This window comes from Oncorhynchus mykiss, chromosome 21, assembly GCF_057628025.1.
Source record: "Oncorhynchus mykiss isolate SJ-2025 chromosome 21, ASM5762802v1, whole genome shotgun sequence".
NCBI lineage: Eukaryota > Metazoa > Chordata > Actinopteri > Salmoniformes > Salmonidae > Oncorhynchus > Oncorhynchus mykiss.
Window position 1 is genome coordinate 1,235,001 of NC_143042.1, and position 17,500 is coordinate 1,252,500.

A 17,500-nucleotide genomic window follows, 5' to 3' on the forward strand; every position below is an offset into this window, starting at 1 on the left:
CCATCAAAGACAAACCTCATTCTAAAATACCACTCTTTTCCCTATATAGTGCACTACCCTACGGGCCCTGGTCAACAGTAGTGCACTACATTGGGCATAGGGTTTAATTTGGGACGCAGCAGTAAGACCAGCATTACAGCTAAAGCCACAGGCACACGCTTCCCCCAGAATGTCAGTCAGAAGATTGTTGATGGTTGTTTTCCTTTCCCCCCTCTCTACGACCCGGGGTCTTTACATTGGCTAGCAGGACGCTGACACTGGCCTCATTGGCTGGGCCTGGCGTTGGCGTTTAGCTAGCGTTGCCAGGGAGCGGTCGGTGTCGTAAAGATGAACGCTCGAGTGCCGGGGCCGAGGTGAAAGAACCGACGCGTTCCAATTGCTACTCTAATCCTTATGTAGTGCACTCCTTTTGACCATGGCCCACAGTGTTCTAGTTAAACGTAGTGCACTATGAAGGGAAGAGGCTGCTATTTGGGACACCTCCATTGATTTCCTTTCCCGCCTCGTCCACGCGGGAGTGTTCTATTCTCACACAGCTGAGGCAGACTAAAGCCTGATTGGACAACACGGCAGAACTCGTACGATCCGACCCGTGGCGTTGTGGTTAGCGGTTAGCATTGGCACGGATGCTACAGAAAGCTCTGGAAGGGGGAGGCTAAACAGAGGAACCCAGCCATGGTGTGTTGTTAGCTGGGTGTTCTCAGGCCCAGGGAAGGGTGAACCAGGGTGGAGATGGGATAGGTTACAGGGATCGATGCACTACATTGCCAGAGAGCTGGGGCCAGAGCTTGGACCACGGCCCTCTAACGAGTGGACAGGGTCTGCTGTTTCTCAGAGGCAGTGGCTGTAACAGTAACATCTATGTTATGACAGAGGTGGAGCGAAGAGGTGGGTTGTGGGAAGGCAACACACCCCCTACCCTGGCTGGCTAATCTGGTACCACATGGCGGTGTAGCCTCAGACCAACCAGACCAGGCCGACATGTTCTGCCCCAGCCAAGGCTAACGGAAAAAGACCCGACCGACGATTGCACCACATCCAGAGACAGGGACGTGCTCAGCAGATCCAGGCTGCCTACAGTGAGCCTTGGCTGGGGCTGGAAACAGACACAGACCTCCCCGGATCACTGTGGAACCACAAAGACATGAGCTGTCTCCCAAATGGCACTATATTACCTTTATAGGACCCCATGGGCCTTGGGCAAAAGTAGTGCACTACATAGGGAATAGAATGCCATTTCAGATGCAGACATGGCCTTCCCCTCCCCAGCACTGACAGACTGATGGAGCATGTCACAAAGGCAACAATAATAATATGACCTCAATCCAGCTGAGGTAATAATATAATAACCAGCTGAGGTAATAATATAATAACCAGCTGAGGTAATAATATAATAACCAGCTGAGGTAATAATATAATAACCAGCTGAGGTAATAATATAATAACCAGCTGAGGTAATAATATAACATTACATTAACACTCCCACTACAGACCTGTTCAGTGATATTAACACTCCCACTAGAGAGGAGTTGTTCAGTGATATTAACACTCCCACTAGAGAGGAGTTGTTCAGTGATATTAACACTCCCACTAGAGAGGAGCTGTTCAGTGATATTAACACTCCCACTAGAGAGGAGTTGTTCAGTGATATTAACACTCCCACTACAGACCTGTTCAGTGATATTAACACTCCCACTAGAGAGGAGTTGTTCAGTGATATTAACACTCCCACTAGAGAGGAGTTGTTCAGTGATATTAACACTCCCACTAGAGAGGAGTTGTTCAGTGATATTAACACTCCCACTAGAGAGGAGTTGTTCAGTGATATTAACACTCCCACTAGAGAGGAGCTGTTCAGTGATATTAACACTCCCACTACAGAGGAGTTGTTCAGTGATATTAACACTCCCACTAGAGAGGAGTTGTTCAGTGATAATAACACTCCCACTACAGAGCTGTTCAGTGATATTAACACTCCCACTAGAGAGGAGTTGTTCAGTGATATTAACACTCCCACTAGAGAGGAGCTGTTCAGTGATATTAACACTCCCACTACAGACCTGTTCAGTGATATTAACACTCCCACTAGAGAGGAGCTGTTCAGTGATATTAACACTCCCACTAGAGAGGAGTTGTTCAGTGATATTAACACTCCCACTAGAGAGGAGTTGTTCAGTGATATTAACACTCCCACTAGAGAGGAGTTGTTCAGTGATATTAACACTCCCACTAGAGAGGAGTTGTTCAGTGATATTAACACTCCCACTAGAGAGGAGCTGTTCAGTGATATTAACACTCCCACTAGAGAGGAGCTGTTCAGTGATATTAACACTCCCACTAGAGAGGAGTTGTTCAGTGATATTAACACTCCCACTAGAGAGGAGTTGTTCAGTGATATTAACACTCCCACTACAGAGGAGTTGTTCAGTGATATTAACACTCCCACTAGAGAGGAGTTGTTCAGTGATATTAACACTCCCACTTAGAGGAGTTGTTCAGTGATATTAACACTCCCACTAGAGAGGAGTTGTTCAGTGATATTAACACTCCCACTTAGAGGAGTTGTTCAGTGATATTAACACTCCCACTAGAGAGGAGCTGTTCAGTGATATTAACACTCCCACTAGAGAGGAGCTGTTCAGTGATATTAACACTCCCACTACAGAGGAGTTGTTCAGTGATATTAACACTCCCACTACAGACCTGTTCAGTGATATTAACACTCCCACTAGAGAGGAGCTGTTCAGTGATATTAACACTCCCACTAGAGAGGAGTTGTTCAGTGATATTAACACTCCCACTAGAGAGGAGTTGTTCAGTGATATTAACACTCCCACTAGAGAGGAGTTGTTCAGTGATATTAACACTCCCACTAGATAGGAGCTGTTCAGTGATATTAACACTCCCACTAGAGAGGAGCTGTTCAGTGATATTAACACTCCCACTAGAGAGGAGCTGTTCAGTGATATTAACACTCCCACTAGAGAGGAGTTGTTCAGTGATATTAACACTCCCACTACAGAGGAGTTGTTCAGTGATATTAACACTCCCACTAGAGAGGAGTTGTTCAGTGATATTAACACTCCCACTAGAGAGGAGTTGTTCAGTGATATTAACACTCCCACTAGAGAGGAGTTGTTCAGTGATATTAACACTCCCACTAGAGAGGAGTTGTTCAGTGATATTAACACTCCCACTACAGAGGAGTTGTTCAGTGATATTAACACTCCCACTAGAGAGGAGCTGTTCAGTGATATTAACACTCCCACTAGAGAGGAGTTGTTCAGTGATATTAACACTCCCACTAGAGAGGAGTTGTTCAGTGATATTAACACTCCCACTAGAGAGGAGTTGTTCAGTGATATTAACACTCCCACTAGAGAGGAGTTGTTCAGTGATATTAACACTCCCACTAGAGAGGAGTTGTTCAGTGATATTAACACTCCCACTAGAGAGGAGCTGTTCAGTGATATTAACACTCCCACTAGAGAGGAGCTGTTCAGTGATATTAACACTCCCACTACAGACCTGTTCAGTGATATTAACACTCCCACTAGAGAGGAGCTGTTCAGTGATATTAACACTCCCACTAGAGAGGAGTTGTTCAGTGATATTAACACTCCCACTAGAGAGGAGTTGTTCAGTGATATTAACACTCCCACTAGAGAGGAGTTGTTCAGTGATATTAACACTCCCACTACAGAGGAGTTGTTCAGTGATATTAACACTCCCACTAGAGAGGAGCTGTTCAGTGATATTAACACTCCCACTAGAGAGGAGTTGTTCAGTGATATTAACACTCCCACTATAGAGGAGCTGTTCAGAAGAGAAGTTTGTAGCATGTTGTTCTTGTGTTTCATCATACCAGTCAGACAGAATGCCCGAGGGCTTCAGATGTGAGGTAGTGAAGAAGAGGGATAGATCTCTTCCTGTTGGTCTTCAGGTTTTCCCCTGGTTATCATTATAAAACGGTGACATGTACGGTTGATTATCTCTACGATGATGTTGTTGAGGATTTTTTTATTTTACTTTTTATTCCACCTTTATTTAACCAGGTCGGCCAGTTGAGAACACCTTTATTTAACCAGGTCGGCCAGTTGAGAACACCTTTATTTAACCAGGTCGGCCAGTTGAGAACACCTTTATTTAACCAGGTCGGCCAGTTGAGAACACCTTTATTTAACCAGGTCGGCCAGTTGAGAACACCTTTATTTAACCAGGTCGGCCAGTTGAGAACACCTTTATTTAACCAGGTCGGCCAGTTGAGAACACCTTTATTTAACCAGGTCGGCCAGTTGAGAACACCTTTATTTAACCAGGTAGGCCAGTTGAGAACAAGTTCTCATTTACAACTGCTACCTGGCCAAGATAAAGCAAAGCAGTGCAACACAAACAACAACACAGAGTTACACATGGAGTAAACAAACATACAGTCAATAATACAGTAGAAAGGCTATATACCGTGTGTGCAAATAAGGTAAGATAAGGGAGGTAAAGGCAATAAATAGGCCGTAGTGGAGATCCTCTGTATCCCACCAGAACCATCCAGCCCATTTTCACAACAACAGCAGGTCAGAGGAGAAATGGAAGGAAAGGGGACAGATAAGCAATACTGACCTTGAAGCAAAACTGTAGAGAAGAGAGCAGCGTTCCAGGGCACATATAGAAGAGAAGGAGAGAACATGAGAGAGAGAGAAGGAGGGAGGCGAGAACATGAGAGAGAGAGAAGGAGGGAGGCGAGGAGAGAACATGAGAGAGAGAGAAGGAGGGAGGCGAGGAGAGAACATGAGAGGGAGAGAAGGAGGGAGGCGAGGAGAGAACATGAGAGAGAGAGAAGGAGGGAGGCGAGGAGAGAACATGAGAGGGAGAGAAGGAGGGAGGCGAGGAGAGAACATGAGAGAGAGAGAAGGAGGGAGGCGAGGAGAGAACATGAGAGAGAGAGAAGGAGGGAGGCGAGGAGAGAACATGAGAGAGAGAGAAGGAGGGAGGCGAGGAGAGAACATGAGAGGGAGAGAAGGAGGGAGGCGAGGAGAGAACATGAGAGAGAGAGAAGGAGGGAGGCGAGGAGAGAACATGAGAGGGAGAGAAGGAGGGAGGAGAGAACATGAGAGAGAGAGAAGGAGGGAGGCGAGGAGAGAACATGAGAGGGAGAGAAGGAGGGAGGCGAGGAGAGAACATGAGAGGGAGAGAAGGAGGGAGGCGAGAACATGAGAGAGAGAGAAGGAGGGAGGCGAGGAGAGAACATGAGAGGGAGAGAAGGAGGGAGGCGAGGAGAGAACATGAGAGAGAGAGAAGGAGGGAGGCGAGGAGAGAACATGAGAGGGAGAGAAGGAGGGAGGCGAGGAGAGAACATGAGAGAGAGAGAAGGAGGGAGGCGAGGAGAGAGCATGAGAGGGAGAGAAGGAGGGAGGCGAGGAGAGAACATGAGAGAGAGAGAAGGAGGGAGGCGAGGAGAGAACATGAGAGAGAGAGAAGGAGGGAGGCGAGGAGAGAACATGAGAGGGAGAGAAGGAGGGAGGCGAGGAGAGAACATGAGAGAGAGAGAAGGAGGGAGGCGAGGAGAGAACATGAGAGAGAGAGAAGGAGGGAGGCGAGAACATGAGAGAGAGAGAGAAGGAGGGAGGCGAGGAGAGAACATGAGAGGGAGAGAAGGAGGGAGGCGAGGAGAGAACATGAGAGAGAGAGAAGGAGGGAGGCGAGAACATGAGAGAGAGAGAGAAGGAGGGAGGCGAGGAGAGAACATGAGAGAGAGAGAAGGAGGGAGGCGAGGAGAGAACATGAGAGAGAGAGAAGGAGGGAGGCGAGGAGAGAACATGAGAGAGAGAAGGAGGGAGGCGAGGAGAGAAAACACACACAGAGAGCTTGGTTAGTAAGCAGGAACTAACATTCTAAAAGAGGTTCTACTTGGAGTTCTACTGTGACGTGCTACAGACGGGACATCAGCATTTAGAGCACAAAGACTAGATAGAAAGAGAGAAGAAGAGAGAGAGAGGAAGTGAAAAAGGATGAGACAGACAGACAGACAGACAGACAGACAGACAGACAGACAGACAGACAGACAGACAGACAGACAGACAGACAGACAGATAGACAGACAGACAGACAGACAGACAGACAGACAGACAGACAGACAGACAGACAGACAGACAGACCGGAAGATAGACAGACAGACAGACAGACAGCCAGCCAGCCAGACAGACAGACAGACAGACAGACAGACAGCATTGAACAGCAGACCGACACTTAGTTTCACCTGACGGGGGCAGCAGTGAGGTCCCTCTCTCCCTCCCTCTATCCCTCCCTCCCTCCCTCCCTCTCCCTCTCTCCCTCCCTCTCTCCCTCCCTCCCTCCCCCTCCCTCTCTCACTCCCTCTCTCGCTCCCTCGCCCTCTCCCTCCCTATCTCCCTCCCTATCTCCCTCCCTCCCTCCCTCTACCTCCCTCCCTCCCTCCCTCTCCCTCCCTCCCTCCCTCCCTCAGTGTGTCTCTGTCTCTGTCTCGGTCAATGGCTGTCAGATGTCCTTCTGGACCTGATGTAGAGACAGGGATTCAGTGTGTCTCTGTCTCTGTCAATGGCTATCAGATGTCCTTCTGGACCTGATGTAGAGACAGGGATTCAGTGTGTCCCTGTCTCTGTCAATGGCTGTCAGATGTCCTTCTGGACCTGATGTAGAGAGGTGGGAGAACATGGTGATGGCTTCATTCTGGCCGAAACTGACAGGTGTCTAGAAATATACAACATATGGAATAGAACTGGAATAGAACAGACATGCTGGTGAAGGAGGTAACAGACAGGCTGGTGAAGGAGGTAACAGACAGGCTGGTGAAGGAGGTAACAGACAGGCTGGTGAAGGAGGTAACAGACAGGCTGGTGAAGGAGATAACAGACAGGCTGGTGAAGGAGGTAACAGACAGGCTGGTGAAGGGGGTAACAGACAGGCTGGTGAAGGAGATAACAGACAGGCTGGTGAAGGAGGTAACAGACAGGCTGGTGAAGGAGGTAACAGACAGGCTGGTGAAGGAGGTAACAGACAGGCTGGTGAAGGAGGTAACAGACAGGCTGGTGAAGGAGGTAACAGACAGGCTGGTGAAAGAGGTAACAGACAGGCTGGTGAAGGAGGTAACAGACAGGCTGGTGAAGGAGGTAACAGACAGGCTGGTGAAGGAGGTAACAGACAGGCTGGTGAAGGAAGTAACAGACAGGCTGGTGAAGGAAGTAACAGACAGTTTTTCCTCCACCAAGTCACTTCTCTTTCTCCTCTCCTGTTCCACACTCTCTAACTTCTCTCTTCCTCGACCAGTTTCCCTCTCTTCTCTTAGTATAGCAGTCACGTACCCGACCTCTGCCCCTCTCTGTGCTCTCCTGCCCTGCTCTGGCCAGAAGCCACCACTGTTGGTTGGCAGGGAGCAGAATGTGTGTGTGTGAATGCTTGCGTGATGTTGTGACTGTGCCAAGCAGCCGTCAGTTGTGAGCATGGTTCTGACAGAGACATACTGCAGGGGGCCTGGCTGACGTGCCCACTGGTTTCTGCCCGGGGTCAAAGGGGTGAGAGAGCGCCCTCACCCCCCACTATCCTCTCCAGTGGAAGCTTCCGGAAAACATGCAGGCACACACACACACACAGCTGAGAGAGAGACAGAGAGAGAGAAAGAGAGCGAGAGAGAGAGTGGATGCCTCCTAATGTTTTTAATGAGAGAGGGACAGCAGCACAGCCAGAGACCCACTCATGCTGTTCAATAGCCCCCCCCCCCCCCCCCCCCTCACACACCCCCTCCTCCCCCTAACACACCTGGAACCACATTCTACATGTTCCACTGACTCTTGGCACAGAACAGAGCAGGTGCAGCTAAACACAACTTGTCATGTGATTTAGCTGTTCATTGTAGAGAGGGAGGCAGGGTGTCTGTCTGTCTGGTGTGAAAGCAGGACCCAGTAAGGCTACAGAGATCTGGGGTCAGTCATGCATCTCAGGTGACACCTTTGTCCCTATATAGTGCTATGGATTCTGATTGAAAGTAGTGCACTACGTAGGATTCTGGTTGAAAGTAGTGCACTACGTAGGGTTCTGGTTGAAAGTAGTGCACTATGTAGGATTCTGGTTGAAAGTAGTGCACTATGTAGGATTCTGATTGAAAGTAGTGCACTATGTATGGTTCTGGTTGAAAGTAGTGCACTACGAAGGATTCTGGTTGAAAGTAGTGCGCTATGTAGGGTTCTGGTTGAAAGTAGTGCACTACGTAGGATTCTTGTTGAAAGTAGTGCACTATGTAGGATTCTGGTTGAAAGTAGTGCACTATGTAGGATTCTGATTGAAAGTAGTGCACTACGTAGGATTCTGGTTGAAAGTAGTGTACTATGTAGGATTCTGATTGAAAGTAGTGCACTATGTAGGATTCTGGTTGAAAGTAGTGCACTACGTAGGATTCTGGTTGAAAGTAGAGCACTACGTAGGATTCTGGTTGAAAGTAGTGCACTAGGTAGGATTCTGGTTGAAAGTAGTGCACTAGGTAGGGAATAGGGAGCCATTTGGGAGGCAGACAAAGTGCCTGCATTAATGGCCCAGAGGAAAAGCTCGGCTCGTTCAGATTTAGTTCCAGACGTCAGTTCACACCCCCTAATGACACACACAACACACACACACACACACACACACACACACACACACACACACACACACACACACACACACACACAGTTATAGAGACAGACACACACACACACACACACACACACAGCATAAAGGCTGTTTTGAAGTGCTGCATTATTCATTATTTGATGTATTTATACAGAGACAAAGATGGAAGAAATCCTAAAGTAGCCTACAATTAATTATCACCAATTAGTCCACGTGGACTAAAACACACTCAGACAGCTGTATATACAGACACACAGACACAGACACACACACACACACACACACACACACACACACACACACACACACACACACACACACACACACACACACACACAGTTATAGAGACAGACACACACAGACACAGAGAGACACACACAGAGATACACATGCACACACACACACACACAGAGATACACACGCACACACGCACACACGCACACACACACACAAACACACACACACACACACACACACAGTTATAGAGACAGACACACACAGACACAGAGACACACACAGAGATACACACAGAGATACACACACACAGACAGTTATAGAGACAGATGCACACACACACACAGAGAGAGACACACACAGACACATACTCAAAGACATACACACTCAGACAGTTGTATATACAGACACAAACTCAGACTAGGAAATTAAACAGACATGCAGACAGACAGACACAACAATTGTGCCCTTGCCAGTCAGCCTCTCCTGCATGCTAAGTGGGGTGGAGGCTGTGTTGAATAGTCAGTCTCTCCTGCATGCTAAGTGGGGTGGAGGCTGTGTTGAATAGTCAGTCTCTCCTGCATGCTAAGTGGGGTGGAGGCTGTGTTGAATAGTCAGTCTCTCCTGCATGCTAAGTGGGTGGAGGCTGTGTTGAATAGTCAGTCTCTCCTGCATGCTAAGTGGGGTGGAGGCTGTGTTGAATAGTCAGTCTCTCCTGCATGCTAAGTGGGGTGGAGGCTGTGTGAGAGCTGTGTTGAATAAAGAGGTGCTGATACACATTGATCAGAGTACCAGGAGTTCCACCCACATCTACACTCCACTGACAACATGATCCCTACAGGCCACCGTACACAACAGCCTCCATTACCATAAGCTGTAACTCACTATACCACCAGGGGAAAAGCATCATCAAGGCACTAAAACAATGGAGCCGAGTAGGAGGTGTAGTGAACGTGTGAGGGGTTGGCTAATCTGGCTTCAGGGGCCAAGAGTAAACCCTTAGAGTAAACCCTTAGAGTAAACCCTTAGAGTAAACCCTTAGAGTAAACCCTTAGGAGTAAACCCTTAGAGTAAACCCTTAGAGTAAACCCTTAGGAGTAAACCCTTAGGAGTAAACCCTTAGAGTAAACCCTTAGAGTAAACCCTTAGAGTAAACCCTTAGGAGTAAACCCTTAGAGTAAACCCTTAGAGTAAACCCTTAGAGTAAACCCTTAGAGTAAACCCTTAGGAGTAAACCCTTAGAGTAAACCCTTAGAGTAAACCCTTAGAGTAAACCCTTAGGAGTAAACCCTTAGGAGTAAACCCTTAGGAGTAAACCCTTAGAGTAAACCCTTAGAGTAAACCCTTAGAGTAAACCTGGTGCATGGTGCTAGAATGAAGCAATGAGGCACGAGGAGCTGTGCTATATGGCCAATACACCACGGCTAATGGCTGTTCTTACCACGACACAACGCGGAGTGCCTGGAAACAGCCCTTAGCCGTGGTATATTGGCCATGTACCACAAACCCCCGAGGTGCCTTATTGATATTATAAACTGGTTACCAACGTAATTAGAGCAGTAAAAATAAAAATGTTGTCATACCCGTAGTATACGGTCTGATATACCATGACTGTCAGCCAATCAGCATTCAGGGCTCGAACCACCCAGTTTATAATGGAGTATAGGGGAGTGTTTAGGTGATTTATAATGGAGTATAGGGGAGTGTTTAGGTGATTTATAATGGAGTATAGGGGAGTGTTTAGGTGATTTATAATGGAGTATAGGGGAGTGTTTAGGTGATTTATAATGGAGTATAGGGGGGTGTTTATGTGATTTATAATGGAGTATATGGGGGTGTTTAGGTGATTTATAATGGAGTATAGGGGGGTGTTTATGTGATTTATAATGGAGTATATGGGGGTGTTTAGGTGATTTATAATGGAGTATAGGGGGGTGTTTAGGTGATTTATAATGGAGTATAGGGGAGTGTTTAGGTGATTTATAATGGAGTATAGGGGGGTGTTTAGGTGATTTATAATGGAGTATAGGGGAGTGTTTAGGTGATTTATAATGGAGTATAGGGGAGTGTTTAGGTGATTTATAATGGAGTATAGGGGAGTGTTTAGGTGATTTATAATGGAGTATAGGGGAGTGTTTAGGTGATTTATAATGGAGTATAGGGGAGTGTTTAGGTGATTTATAATGGAGTATAGGGGCGTGTTTATGTGATTTATAACGCTGGAGTGATTGTGACCATGACAGTCCGAAACTAGCCCTGCCATTGGCTGAGAGCCAGAGGTCACAGAGGTCGACACCTGCTGAGGCTCATGGGAACGCCACAGGTGGGAGCGAGGGCAGGGCCGGCCGTCTGAGACCCAGGCGGATACAGACATAATGGTACACAGACACGTACACACACACACACACACACACACACACACACACACACATTCACAAAGAGCACTATAGCATGAGGACACACGTCTACAGTACTGCCAGTAGTTAAAACAGACAGGGGTGAAGGACTGAGATGGAGGAACCGTAAGAGTTTACAAAGAACACAATAGATGAACATACATACTGGAACACAGACAGACAGACAGACAGACAGACAGACAGACAGACAGACAGACAGACAGACAGACAGACAGACAGACAGACAGACAGAGACAGACAGGCAAACAGAAAGCCAGATAGATAGATAGACAGACAGGCAAACAGAAAGCAAGATAGATAGATAGACAGACAGACAGAGACAGAAAGCCAGATAGATAGATAGATAGATAGACAGACAGAGACAGAAAGCCAGATAGATAGATATAGACAGACAGACAGACAGACAGACAGACAGACAGACAGACAGACAGACAGACAGACAGACAGGAGTTATATATTATTGTAGAGAACACACACTCTTACTTCTCCAGTTCATTGATTTTCTTGTCCTTGTCGTTTTTCTCATTCTCCATCTCTCTGAGGATCTCCAGCAATCGGTCCACCTCCACCTGGGCCTTCCCAGAATCCTCTCTGTGCCGAGTCACTTCCTGTTCCAGAGTAACGATGCGTTCTGACAGCTCCGTGTTGGCCTGGGCCTCCAGCATGGCATTCTGGGCCTGGACAGAGGACAGGGGTCAGAGGTCAGTGGTTAGAGGTCACAATAAGAGTGCATGGTCACTGGTAGTGCGACATCACGCAAGTTTGGATTTTGCCCTGAGGCCTAAGCCCTATACAGCTGTTCTCAGACCTGTCCTACCTCCCTCCTCTGTGTTAGTTGGAAGCAGCTCTAAGGCCTCCAACACTGACCTGAGGACAGGGAGGGCCATGCCTCCAACACTGACCTGAGGACAGGGAGAGCCACGCCTCCAACACTGACCTGAGGACAGGGAGTGCCACGCCTCCAACACTGACCTGAGGACAGGGAGGGCCACGCCTCCAACACTGACCCGAGGACAGGGAGGGCCATGCCTCCAACACTGACCCGAGGACAGGGAGGGCCATGCCTCCAACACTGACCCGAGGACAGGGAGTGCCACGCCTCCAACACTGACCTGAGGACAGGGAGGGCCACGCCTCCAACACTGACCTGAGGACAGGGAGTGCCACGCCTCCAACACTGACCTGAGGACAGGGAGGGCCACGCCTCCAACACTGACCTGAGGACAGGGAGAGCCACGCCTCCAACACTGACCTGAGGACAGGGAGGGCCACGCCTCCAACACTGACCTGAGGACAGGAGGGCCACGCCTCCAACACTGACCTGAGGACAGGGAGGGCCACACCTCCAACACTGACCTGAGGACAGGGAGTGCCACGCCTCCAACACTGACCTGAGGACAGGGAGTGCCACGCCTCCAACACTGACCTGAGGACAGGGAGGGCCACGCTTCCAACACTGACCTGAGGACAGGAGGGCCACGCCTACAACACTGACCTGAGGACAGGGGGGGCCACGCCTACAACACTGACCTGAGGACAGGGAGGGCCACGCCTCCAACTTTATGTATGTTTCTCTTTCTTCTCCTAATTTCAGTTCCATGCAGGCCACGCCCACAGGCCACGCCCACAGGCCACGCCCAAACCCAACAGATACAAACCGTGCTAAGGTGGGGTTGAACGGAGACACACACACAGCTCACGACAGCCAGGCACCTGCTCTAATCATGGGAGAGGTGATGAGGGAATAGAGGGGGTATAGAGGGGTTAATCGAGGGGGTATAGAGGGGGAATAGAGGGGGTATAGAGGGGGTATATAGGGGGAATATAGGGGGAATAGAGGGGGTATAGAGGGGGTATAGAGGGGGAATAGAGGGGGAATAGAGGGGGTATAGAGGGGGAATTAGAGGGGGAATAGAGGGGGTATAGAGGGGGAATTAGAGGGGGAATAGAGGGGGTATAGAGGGGGAATTAGAGGGGGAATACAGGCGGAATAGAGGGGGTGAGGGGTGAGAACAAGGGGTACACACGTAAGACCCAGCTGAGCTGGCTACCCTCCCCCTCCCCTGCCTTCCCAGAGGTTAGCTGTCTGTGACGTCAAGGCCCAGTAGGAGAGGAAGAGGCTGGGTGTATGGGGCTGGTTAGGGGGCTGTCTAGGGGTCAGAGAAGAGGCTGGGTGTACGGGGCTGGTTAGGGGGCTGGTTAGGGGGATGTCTAGGGGGAAGAGAAGAGGCTGGGTGTATGGGGCTGGTTAGGGGGCTGTCTAGGGGGCAGAGAAGAGGCTGGGTGTACGGGGCTGGTTAGGGGGCTGTCTAGGGGACAGAGAAGAAGCTGGCTAAGCTGACTTGGGCTGGTTAATGTCCCATGTCTTGGGCCCTCAGGGTTAGCTGTCTGTGGTGTCCAGTCCCAGACCAAGAGGCTGGCTAGGGGACAGGGCCGTGTCATGGAGGACTTAGTGACAGTCCCAGCACTGTTGAGTGTGTTCCACATGCTGCCACAACCTCAGCTAACCCTGTGACATCAGACCAGGGCTGGGACACACACTGAAGAGAAAAGGACTGGGGAAAATGACTACGGTCTCTAATGTGTGTGTGTGTCTGTGTGTGTGTGTGTGTGTGTGTGTGTGTGTGTGTATGTGTGTGTGTGTGTGTGTGTGTGTGTGTGTGTGTGTGTGTGTGTGTGTATGTGTGTGTGTGTGTGTGTGTGTGTCTGTATGTACTCCACATAAATCTGCCTGTCTAAGCATCTAAGCGTGTCTCCACATACTCTATCCCATTTATTCAAGTCCCATTAATGTCTACTGGCCTAAGTTTAGACACTACAGGCTTTAGTTTAAACTGAACTGGTCAGTCTAATGTGAAATCATTAAGTCAATTTCCCCTCACAGTGAACGGAGTCAGTCTGGAGGACAGGGTGAATCAGTCCACAGTAATGTCTAGAATAAAAGTGGTGTTATGACTACTGCAGACAAGGGCATGGAGGGGTGAGAGAAGAGAGAGAGAGAGAGAGACAGCCTCTTAGATATGGAGGGGTGAGAGAAGAGAGAGAGAGACAGCCTCTTAGATATGGAGGGGTGAGAGAAGAGAGAGAGAGAGAGACAGTCTCTTAGATATGGAGGGGTGAGAGAAGAGAGAGAGAGCCTCTTAGATATGGAGGGGTGAGAGAAGAGAGAGAGAGAGAGAGACAGCCTCTTAGATATGGAGGGGTGAGAGAAGAGAGAGAGAGACAGCCTCTTAGATATGGAGGGGTGAGAGAAGAGAGAGAGAGAGAGACAGCCTCTTAGATATGGAGCTGGGAATACAGCTACACCACAGATCCGTCAGGTCAGTCTGGTAGATCAGTCAGGTCAGTCAGATATTTCAGCCAGGTCAGTCTGGTAGATCAGTCAGGTCAGTCAGGTCAGTCGGGTAGATCAGTAAGGTCAGTCAGGTCAGTCAGATAGATCAGCTAGGTCAATCATATAGTCAGTCAGGTCAGTCAGAAAGATCAGGCAGGTCAGTCAGATAGGTCAGTCAGGTCAGTCAGGTAGATCAGTCAGGTCAGTCAGGTCAGTCGGTAGATCAGTCAGGTCAGTCAGGTCAGTCGGGTCAGTCAGATAGATCAGCTAGGTCAATCATATAGTCAGTCAGGTCAGTCAGAAAGATCAGTCAGGTCAGTCAGAAAGATCAGTCAGGTCAGTCAGAAAGATCAGTCAGGTCAGTCGGGTAGATCAGTCAGGTCAGTCGGGTCAGTCAGGTAGATCCATCAGGTCAGTCAGGTAGATCCGTCAGGTCAGTCAGGTCAGTCAGGTAGATCCGTCAGTCAGGTCAATCGGGTAGATCAGTCAGGTCAGTCAGGTAGATCAGTCAGGTCAGTCAGATAGATCAGGCAGATAGATCAGTCAGGTCAGTCAGATAGATCAGTTAGGTCAGCCAGATAGATCAGGCAGATAGATCAGTCAGGTCAGTCAGATATTTCAGCCAGGTCAATCATATAGATCAGTCAGATAGATCAGTCAGGTCAGTCAGGTAGATCCGTCAGGTCAGTCAGGTCAGTCGGGTAGATCAGTCAGGTCAGTCGGGTCAGTCAGGTAGATCCGTCAGGTCAGTCGGGTAGATCCGTCAGGTCAGTCAGGTCAGTCAGGTAGATCCGTCAGGTGAGTCAGGTCAGTCAGGTCAGTCAGGTAGATCAGTCAGGTCAGTCAGATATGTCAGTCAGATAGATCAGTCAGATATTTCAGTCAGGTCAACCATATAGATCAGTCAGATAGATCAGTCAGGTCAGTCAGGTAGATCAGTCAGGTCAGCCAGATATTTCAGCCAGGTCAATCATATAGATCAGTCAGATAGATCAGTCAGGTCAGTCAGATCGGTCATATAGATCAGTCAGATAGATCAGTCAGGTCAGTCAGATAGATCAGTCAGGTCAGCCAGATCAGTCAGATATATCAGTCAAGTCAGTCAGGTAGATCAGTCAAGTCAGTCGGGTCAGTCAGATAGATCAGCTAGATAAATTATATAGAGAAGTCAGGTCAGTCAGGTCAGTCAGATAGATCAGCTAGGTCAATCATATAGATCAGTCATAAAGATCAGTCAGGTCAGTCAGGTAGATCCGTCAGGTCAGTCAGGTCAGTCGGGTAGATCAGTCAGGTCAGTCGGGTCAGTCAGGTAGATCCGTCAGGTCAGTCAGGTAGATCCGTCAGGTCAGTCAGGTCAGTCGGGTAGATCAGTCAGGTCAGTCAGGTCAGTCAGGTCAGTCAGATAGGTCAGTCAGATAGATCAGTCAGGTCAGCCAGATAGATCAGTCAGATAGATCAGTCAGATATTTCAGTCAGGTCAACCATATAGATCAGTCAGATAGATCAGCCAGATCAGTCATATAGATCAGTCAGGTCAGTCAGATAGATCAGTCAGGTCAGCCAGATCAGTCATATAGATCAGTCAGATAGATCAGTCAGATAGATCAGTCAGGTCAGCCAGATCAGTCAGATATATCAGTCAAGTCAGTCAGGTAGATCAGTCAAGTCAGTCGGGTCAGTCAGATTGATCAACTAGGTAAATCATATAGAGAAGTCAGGTCAGTCAGGTCAGTCAGATAGATCAGCTAGGTCAATCATATAGATCAGTCATATAGATCAGTCAGGTCAGTCAGGTAGATCAGTCAGGTCAGTCAGGTAGATCAGTCAGGTCAGTCAGAAAGATCAGTCAGGTCAGTCGGGTAGATCAGTCAGGTCAGTCAGCTAGATCAGTCATATAGATCAGTCAGGTCAGTCAGATAGATCAGTCAGGTCAGTCAGATAGATCAGTCAGTCAGATAGATCAGTCAGGTCAGTCAGATAGATCAGTCAGGTCAGTCAGATAGATCAGTCAGGTCAGTCAGAAAAATCAGTCAGGTCAGTCGGGTAGATCAGTCAGGTCAGTCAGATAGATCAGTCATATAGATCAGTCAGGTCAGTCCGATAGATCAGTCAGGTCAGTCAGGTCAATCAGACAGAATACAGCTTCCTCTGTCTGGCCTCAACACAGTCAGGCCAAACTATCTTCCCCTTGGTCTCTAAAGTCTCTGGTCTGGCCTTTCTACTCAGACCAGTGTCTGAATGTTTCCATCCAACCAGACCAGTCTCTGAATGTTATCCATCCAACCAGACCAGTCTCTGAATGTTATCCATCCAACCAGACCAGTCTCTGAATGTTATCCATCCAACCAGACCAGTCTCTGAATGTCATTGGGATGTTATTAGATATAACACTTAAAACCTTTACTCAGATATTTAGATGTCTAGGGTTGGGGCTGAACCAATGACAGGGCTGGACAGGTTTCCACGGAAACCGCCAGCACCATGTTGCCCGCGGGGGAGGACTGAGAGACGAGCCAGTGTGTGTGTGTGTGTGTGTGTGTGTGTGTGTGTGTGTGTGTGCCAGCATGCGTGTCACCTAATGAGTAAACATAAACAAAAAGACAGCTGTGGTAAAATAAATAAACATTAAAATAACCATTAACTAACACGACTATTAGTCGAGGACACTAGAAACTAGTGGTATCTACCAGGTCCATACGGACACTGGAGGGGATGAGGTGAGATGGATGACTATAGTGGTATCTACCAGGTCCATACGGACACTGGAGGGGATGAGGTGAGATGGATGACTATAGTGGTATCTACCAGGTCCATACAGACACTGGAGGGGATGAGGTGAGATGGATGACTATAGTGGTATCTACCAGGGCCATACAGACAC

The 17,500-nt window shown here is 48.5% G+C and overlaps 1 protein-coding gene across 6 annotated transcripts in view; it reads right to left on the reverse strand.

Moving 5' to 3' along the window:
- LOC110513868 (ELKS/Rab6-interacting/CAST family member 1) overlaps positions 1-17,500 on the reverse strand; it is a 541,524-nt gene that overhangs the window by 334,411 nt on the left and 189,613 nt on the right. For all 6 annotated transcript variants that reach the window (XR_016490094.1, XR_016490093.1, XM_090213395.1 and 3 more), the window contains one exon: positions 11,769-11,962. Coding sequence is in view for 4 of the 6 variants with exons in the window: in XM_090213395.1 (XP_090069521.1) it covers positions 11,769-11,962 (194 nt within the window). In the remaining 2 variants the exon portion in view is untranslated. The remainder of the gene's footprint in view (positions 1-11,768; positions 11,963-17,500) is intronic.